The sequence below is a fragment of the Fukomys damarensis genome, unplaced genomic scaffold (genome assembly GCF_012274545.1).
Source record: "Fukomys damarensis isolate Sample0158 unplaced genomic scaffold, DMR_v1.0_HiC HiC_scaffold_24, whole genome shotgun sequence".
NCBI lineage: Eukaryota > Metazoa > Chordata > Mammalia > Rodentia > Bathyergidae > Fukomys > Fukomys damarensis.
This window is the reverse complement of record NW_022900936.1, coordinates 44481799-44490557: the sequence shown is the minus strand read 5'-3', so window position 1 is coordinate 44490557 and position 8759 is coordinate 44481799. Positions and strand designations below refer to the sequence as shown.

General features: G+C 37.0%; 2 protein-coding genes across 3 annotated transcripts in view; one reads left to right on the top strand and one right to left on the bottom strand.

The window, feature by feature from the left end:
- Positions 1-8759, bottom strand: part of Cmss1 (cms1 ribosomal small subunit homolog) — a 358480-nt gene that overhangs the window by 225473 nt on the left and 124248 nt on the right. The gene's annotated exons all lie outside the window — the stretch shown is intronic.
- The window catches only part of Filip1l (filamin A interacting protein 1 like), a 102057-nt gene continuing 100635 nt past the window's right edge, over positions 7338-8759 (top strand). Inside the window, exons 1-2 of the mRNA XM_010639637.3 lie at positions 7338-7590; positions 8306-8479. Coding sequence (XP_010637939.2) covers positions 7348-7590; positions 8306-8479 — 417 coding nt within the window. The 5' untranslated portion in view covers positions 7338-7347. The remainder of the gene's footprint in view (positions 7591-8305; positions 8480-8759) is intronic.

Sequence of the window (8759 nt, the reverse complement as noted above, 5' to 3'; positions counted from 1 at the left end):
TATATATATTTGGTACTGAGGATCAAACTCAGAACCCTGCACTGGTGGTGGCACCAGTGGGCAAAATCCCTGGCCTAGCTAAAAATATTTAAGGTTCCTGAATTTCAAATTCTTCACCTGCAAAATAGGGTAAATAACTACCTGTCTACTGATAGTATGAAACAATGCACACGTGGAAGTTATCATTACAAGCGATCACCTGATAAGCTAGCTCAAATAAGCCTTCATTAACATCTACTGTTAAAGTTCTGAGTCTATATAATATTACAATAGAGACTCAATATCAGATGAACTGCTTAAATCTTCCCCAAGTATGCACTCTGATCAAATCTCTGCTTTAGTTGTAGTTAATACCTGGCACCATGTGGATAGATAAAATGACTACCTTGCTGCCTTCTAAGGCTCAGATTTAATTTTTTCTTCCTGTGATTCTGACATTCTCTTAGAATCCTTTGGAATAAGAACCTGAATCACAGTTCCATTTTCTATCCCTTCTTCCAAGGCCTTGTCAATGTCCTATGAAGAGATAGTACCATGGAGGAAATATTTTGATGATTTTACTGAAAATGGGAGAAAAACATAAAGAGAGCCAATTGCTAAATTAGGTTATCTAATTTTCAACTTGTCATTTTTAGCCATCAGATGGTTTATTCCAACTGGCTAAGTTTAGTATCTTCAAATGTCAGTGACCAGGGAAATAAAAGGAAATAATTTTTATTTTCATAAACCGAATAAAATCCCAAGAGATTTTTTTTTCCCTAATCTGGCCATGAGAGCTCAAACTGGCCATTCTGCAACAGAGCACTGTTAACATCTATTTATAGTTAGTATTTTCATAGATGAATCACATTTAGCATAAGCTGGTTAATATTAAAGAACCTTAAGTCAACTCTTCTGAGAATCCCATAATCTTCCTACGTCACTTCTTATTCCCCTCTGAGCGAACTAAGATATAATTGTTCAATGCATTGAGAGGGGAAAATAAAAGAGAAATGTAAACGTAAGCAGACAAGCTCCCTAAAGTCACCAAAATGTGGGATGTTAAACACATTCAAACTGAAATACTTGGATTACTCCCAGCTTGTCCCTTGGCAACAAGTGTCCTTCTTAGGACAGAACTGCTCTGCATTACAAAGTCTTTATGTCATTTTCTTGTCAAAACAGTTTTTGCCTAAAATTTCTCAACAAATCAAGTTTAAATAACATAACCTTAATAAAATGTGATGTGCCTAAAAACAAGATTAATAATGGTTAAATAAAAGGAGAAATGTAGTAGACATCCAGTTCAGTTTTTGTATATAAGGACATAGGAGAAGCAGTGAGGGCTAGCAAAGGTCAAAGCATGTATGATTAAAAACTTTTCAAATTCAGGGAAATTAAATGGAGATTTGATTGGGGCATCTAACATTACTTCCCTACCTTGCACATAGAAGCACATGTTTGTAAATATAAACACACACACGCTGAACTTTTTGTAGGTATAAGTGTGACCCTGAAATTGACAGTAATTTCTTTGTCTCTGGTGTCTTATGAGAGTATCTAACCTTAATTTACCTTTACTAAGCTCCTTCCTTCAGTGTTTTTACTTTACTTAGGACTAAAACTCCTTAAGATTAAATAAGCTCATATACCTGAAGCACTTAAAACAGTGCCTGTTATGTGGTATGATATGTAGAACAGTTGTTTTAGTAGATTCACCACAATCTTTTTCTAAACTTCTAGCCAGTGTTTCACAGATGAATCATCTTTACTACGTGGCAGCTTCAACTTAAAGCCAACCAGCTTTGCTGATGAAGGACTGCATGATTCAATCACCCAATAAATACCTGTTGAGGTCCAACTCAGTCAGACCTGGGGACACAGACATCAACAAAAGGGGCTCTGAGCTCACAGAGTGTGAATAATAAACCCATAAGTATGCACTATTTTCTGTTTTACATCTGAAGTCTCAAGGTCACAGAGCTAACATGTTGGAGTTAGGAATTAAATCCAGTTCAAGTACACAATCTCAGTCTTTCTATTAAGACAGTCCTCCTGTCATTCTAGGATGAGCACATTAACATTTAAGAATAATTATGAATTCAGATACAGTTTCTACACATAAGTAATGTATGTGAACAAAACATTTTTACGGAGTAGACCAATTGCTCCAAAATCAAAGGTTTGTGAATTTGTTATTCAGATTTTTGTGTAACTCCAGGTACCCAGAATTGAAGAAACAAGACACTAGCCAGGACAATAAGATAGCTAAAATAAAATTGCCTAGCACAATACCTGACATGGTAGGTGCTTCACAAATGTTTTCCGAACACATTAGTGTTAAATCAGAATTCTCCTTTACAATGTATACCTTTTGTGGGTAGGTACTGCGGATGGAACTCAGGACCTTTCGTTTTTGAGGCAGAGAGCATAACCACAGAGCTAAATTCCCAGCCCTACAATGTATGCCTTTTTAAAAGAATTTCTTTTTTAAAGAAGTGAATAAACAAAACCTCATGATTCAGTGGATTATGGAGCGAGACTGTCCCTGTTAGGACCTGACTTTATCTCTTTTTAGCAGTATGATCTTCATAAGTCCAATAGTTTCAAGCCTGTTTCCTCTTCTGTAAAATGGGAGAAAATAGCAGTTTCTGATGATGAAATGGGTCAGTGATAGGGAAGGATTTAGGATAGGCTTATATATGATGTATACTGCATAAATATTAGTTATATTTTTATTTTCTTTAAATTAGAGTAGTTTTGATTGGATACCTAGATATTATATTAAATGAGGAAGACCTAAGAATGACTGAAGATTTTCCAAACTACTTTATACAAACAAAATATTCTTGCTATATCTGCTCCATAATTCAAACACGAAAATAAATATAGGTATATGAAGACTAAAATTATGCCTTAACAGCACCCAGTTATGTAGAATAAATAGTTTTTAATATAGAAGATTAATGAAAAATGGTTTTTAAAACTTAACTTTTATGAGCTGGGTGTGGTGTTATATACCTGTAATCTCAGGACTTAGGCTGAGGCAGGAAGGTTGTTGCAAATTTAAGGCCAGCCTAGGCTACAGAGTGAGTTCAAAACCAATATGGAATACATAGGTGAAACCCTGTCTCAAAAAAAAAACCCACAAAAACCAAAACCAAAAACAACAACAACAAAACCCCTAACTTTTACGGTAATTAGTTGGCTTGGGGAGGGAGCGAAGGAGAGAGACAGAAAGAGAGTGAGTTATACAGACAGGTGGTGAATAGAACAGGCCTCTGTTTACATATGGCCATTTCCTGAAACTAAAGCAAATAACTGCAAATTCTCTGAAGCTCTTCTCTTGCATGGGCACATTCCCACCAAGGGCCACCAAGATTTCAACTGCTTAAACCCAAGAAAAACTGAACTACGTCACTAAATAGGAAAACAAAGCACAACCAACCACATGGTATTTGTATCCACAGATACGAGACAACAGAGGATCACAAAATTCTAAAGTGGGAAGTCCCAGGATCTCAGAGATAATCTCTTAGGCCCCAACCCTGATTATCAGGGGATCCATTAGGGAGTAAGAAACAGGGTAGAAGTCAGGAGAAAGAACCCCTGGTCTTTATTTCATCTTGAAATGAGCTTGTGAGCCCAAGATTTTCATCTTCTGACTGACACCAAGAACCTGGCTAATTAAAGTCAGAGCTGAGATCAGAAGCCAGGCTTCCTGATTCCCAGTCTTCACTGTCAAAGGCCACTATTCTTTGTCAGTCACAGATGGTAACCTAATAGGCAGTGTTAAAGTGACAACGAAGTAGGTTTTCTCCATGAAAACCCACTAGGAACTGTGACACTGCCCACACTTCATGAACTGAATAAGGCATCACTATTTGTATTTTGTTAAAAACAAAAGCAGTTTCCATTCCTTTTTGGGGAACAGGGTATAACCTAAAAATATGTAACCATTTTTGCTATTACAAAATTTTTCTTTACCCTAGTATGCACTCCTGGGCCAAGTATAGATACATTAAAAATTTGCCAAGGGAAACAATGAAGTCACTGATAATATAAAGCATGAGAGTATCATGAAATTCATGTCTTTGTTTTCTTCCTCATTACTTAATTACTTCTCACTCATTACTGATCATTTTGTGGATGTTGGCATAGGGTAGAGGAAACTCCACCACTATAAACATGTCGAGACACACATTCAGTAGACCGGGAGTCTGCACATGATAGGGATGGGTCTGTTCACAAATCAAATGTAAGCACCAGTTCATTAATCAGCAAGAATGTTGCTATGATTCCTACCCACCCCCTCCCAAGGGAACTGGTGCTATCAGACAAAACCCTAATCACTTTTAAAAGAATAACAAACTGTAAAAATATTTCAGGTTTCCTTTTTTACCACTTAAAATGCTCTCTGCTCTTTTGACAGATTTTACCTAATCTACTTTAAGAGTGCGTTGAGAAAAGCTAAAATGTATTCAGGGCTCTATTCAGTCTTAGCAGGGTCAGGGCTGCTTTAAACTCAAAGTGCACTGCTTAGTAAACTACCTTGCTAATAGAGGCTTATCTTAGTATTCTGGAAGGCATAGTTAGATAAAATTGTGGAAGGCAGGGAAATGCTTATTGATTAGCAGGAGATTACAGTACAAGTTAATTCTTATCAGTAGGCTATCTTTACACACAGGAATATGTGAGTAGAAGAAAAGCACAGGAATGCATTATATAACTCCTCAAAATAAAACTCCAAAAACACCTTATACTTTCACGAAACTAAAAGAAGGAAAGAGCTAAGTATACTTTATCACTCTTCTAACCTAACCTTTTACTTGATTTTCAAAGAAATTCAGATCAAGAGATGGTGGTTTTTATCAAGGTTAGCTGCAGTTAACTCCTCACATTCCTTTACAGTGTGACCCCGCAGCTCTTTCCACCTAGGAGTAGAATGGATCCTGTATACTACCCTGCCACTCTGACCTGGCCTTCAGATACCTTTCACCAATAAAATGAGACCTTGGGAGTTTCAACTTTTCACACTCTTGTAAAATTCTAAGACTACGATGTGGAGATCCCCATTTGGCCTTTTAGAGGAAGGCTATCTGTGAAGCAGAGATGAGATGACACAGCTGAAGTCACTGTAGTCCCAGCACATAGTCAGATATGTGAGAGTGCACACCTGAGAACACCCAAGTCCAGCTATTATAGGCAGCTAAGTCAGATAAAAATTAATACGCGGCCAGGAAGGAAGTGGCGTCTCAAAACAGCCAGTGAAAGGTAAAGTCATCAGAATTGTGGGTGGAGGTTCATCTGTAGAAGATTATGTCTCCAGATTAAAGTCACAATGGCCAAATATACATACGGCCCTAAGGGATGAATGTAAATTTATGATTACACTGTTAATTGGTGCTACCTTTTTGGGATTTCCCATAGAAACAGACCATTATCTCAACAGGAGTAGACCAGCCTCTCTCACCCACTAAGATGAAAACAAAGTAAGACTAAGACCAAGATTAAGACTAAAACTACTGGGCCGGGGATTTAGCTCAGAGAGCTGCTGTCTCCCTCATAAGTGCAAGGACTTAGTTTGGTCCCCATACCAAAAACAAAACAAAACAAAACACACAGAAAAAAACTAAGACTACTAAGACTATAACTAAAAACAAGATTAAGCCTGGATTATCGACCAAGGTTAATGATGTCATTTATATGTCCTTGCTATGTGCCCCACTTCCCTATTGGATCAATACTAGCTAAGTGGCTACACTTGTAATCTTATTGGTTGACCCACGTTTTACCTACCTTGCGATTTCACTCTATAAAACATTCTCAGAGAGATATCCTCAGCATTAACCCACTCAGGACCCACTTTTAACCTTCTTTGTCCTCTGGAATTCATTCTTTGATTTCAGGTCACATGAACTCAGCACATCTGATATCTAGCAGGTTGGGAGCTGAATCTCCCCTGTATCACAGCAGTTCTGCAAAATGGCTGAAGATGTGAGATAAACTACAGAATTTTAAACTACTGCAGCCATTTTTGCAGTTTTGGTGTTCTGTTACATAGTAATATATATACCTGAGACAGTAGGCCACAAAATGGAACAAATCAGTTATCCCATTAAACACTCATTATAAATGGAGCATTAACTATGAATAGAGATTAAAAATATTAAGGCTAGGTATGTAGCACAGTGGTAAGAACATGTGCTTGATATACAGGAGGTCCTGGATTCAATCTTCAGCACACACACACACAAAACAAACAAACAAAAATGAAATTAAGAAAAAATTAAAAAGCATGTTCTTGATGTATAAACATATCTATAATATGCAGTATTTTCTTCATTTAAATATATGTAATATACATAAAACCTTTCATTATTCTTATACTGTGCAACAAGTAGACAGTGAATTCTAGGCTGGGTGTGGTGGCTAGATCTGTAATCCTAGCACCCTGAACTTGAAGGAGAGCTTCAAGTTCAAGGCAAGCCTGAATATAAAACAAGGCCCTCCTCAACAAAAAATTATTAGTATGTTCACATATAACATATATGGATTCTACTATAAGTTCAACTGATATGTTTACTTCTAGTCAAAAATCTCAAAGGTGGAATAATTTTGTTGCTATTATATATTAATTTGGATAATAATATGTGCACGTAATGTGGGCCTCAAATACTCATAGTCAACTATAACAGGCAATAATATCACTTCTTTGTAGATAAGGATACTTGTAAATCCTTGACTTACTTAGGGTTGGATCTGAAATTTTAGAAGAATGTCAGGAATACAGCTAGGGACCAACCCTTCATTCCTTTAATTCTAGACTTTGCCTTCACAACAAAGTAATCTAGAGTATTCTGAAGCAGTACTTTACCCTAATACACCAAAGTCTAAAAAATTAACAAAATCAAACAATACAAAAGTAGTTAAAAAAAAAAAAAGCCCAAAACTTTAAAAGAAATTCTATAATATGAATCTGAAGAAAAACAATTAGCAAGTTTAGCATATTACAATTACGTAAGTATGTCTCAATTTAAGTAGGAGGTTGGAGGTATGACCCTGGGTCCTTGTGGTGGAATGCCTGGTGGATGAATTTCAAACAGTCTGTTTACCCAAGGACATAAGTGGCCTTAATCAAAGCAGAACATGTTTTTAAAATGTTGACTTTAAAAGCAGAAATGTAAAGAAAGAAAACTGTGATTTATGAATCTGCTAATACTCTGCTGTAGACATCAGAAAGATCAAGTTTTTGGCTGCGGTAGATATAATAAGAATGCAGATTTGTTAAAGCAGTAGTGGGTAATCTTACAAAATTTTACTTCCATTAAGTCACAAATTGTCTTCTCTCCTTTCAGGTCTTAAAGAATGCGTTCCAGAAGCAGTGACATTGAGGGCTCAGCCCAAAAGCAGGTTCCAAGACATACTAAAGACCACAGTTTCCTGGGCATGAAACATAGGAAGCAAGAGAAAGACCCCACCAGTGCATCAGATGCATTCCCGTCACATCTCAAGTCAGATAAGTCACAAGGTGGCAATGGCCACCAAGCAGAAGACCTCTCAAGAGATGATCTGTTATTTCTCCTCAGCATTATGGAGGGAGAACTGCAGGTCAGTTGGGTTAGAGTCATCCCTGGCATGATTGAAAGGGAAGGCAGCTTGCGATTTTGTTGTGCATGCTGCCACAAAAATAGTTATCTGTGGTTCATACTTGCATGTACACAAAAGCAAAGCATAAATATACATTCTCATAATTCTGTTCTGCCAAGTCAAAGAGCAATTAATCAGATCTAAGACAGCTGTCATTATGATATACAGTTGGCATGCATGTTGTGAAATGTTATATCTTTTATCCATGCTGTTCACAAACTTCACTGCACAGGCACTTTTCAGTAACCATGAAGCCAAATAACTTCTGGATTGGTTTAAGTAACAGCAGGTGCTTTTGTATGCCGTGTGAACTGATTAATTACTTGTCTTTGCATTATTAACCTTTTTATTTATATAAAAGTCTAAAAACAGCCACTACACATATTTTCTATCCCCCGAAACTCTAAATGCCAGTTCATTGAGGGATGTCATGTTATCTGATAATCAAACAATGAATTTTGTCTTCCAGTGTAGCCTGGAGATCATTTTAAAAAATATTTTCCAAAAATTAGATTGCAACGATGAAGGGACATTGTTTTATCACCTTTTCCAAAAGATGTGGTGAATAAATATGATTCATTTATATTTGAAAGAGAAGAAAAAACTCACAAAAAATCACTTGCTGAGACTGCGGGTAGATAAAACAGGCTTTCTGAAATACTTTTTGTTCCTACAGGCTAGAGATGAAGTCATAGGTATTTTAAAGGCTGAAAAAATGGACTTGGCTTTGCTGGAAGCTCAGTATGGGTTTGTCACTCCAAAAAAGGTATTGGAGGCTCTTCAAAGAGACGCTTTTCAAGCAAAATCTGCCCCTTGGCAGGAGGACATCTATGAGAAACCAATGAATGAGGTATGTATCACACTAGATGAGAGACAGAAGCAACTTACTAATCAGTCAATCACTGGGCCTGGCTAGCACATATGACTTATAAACTCCCTTTTGATTCTTTATAGTTTTACTTTCTAATGCTCTTAAGACCTACCACAGTAGATAAAATACTGAAAGTTCTACGGGAATGGAAAATGAAGATGGAAAGGATGCCTCTATTAGGTTTATCTCAACATCAGATGAAACAAGCCAATCCAAGAGCATTACTTTCTCTTTCTCCCCCCCCCCCCCCCCCCCCCCC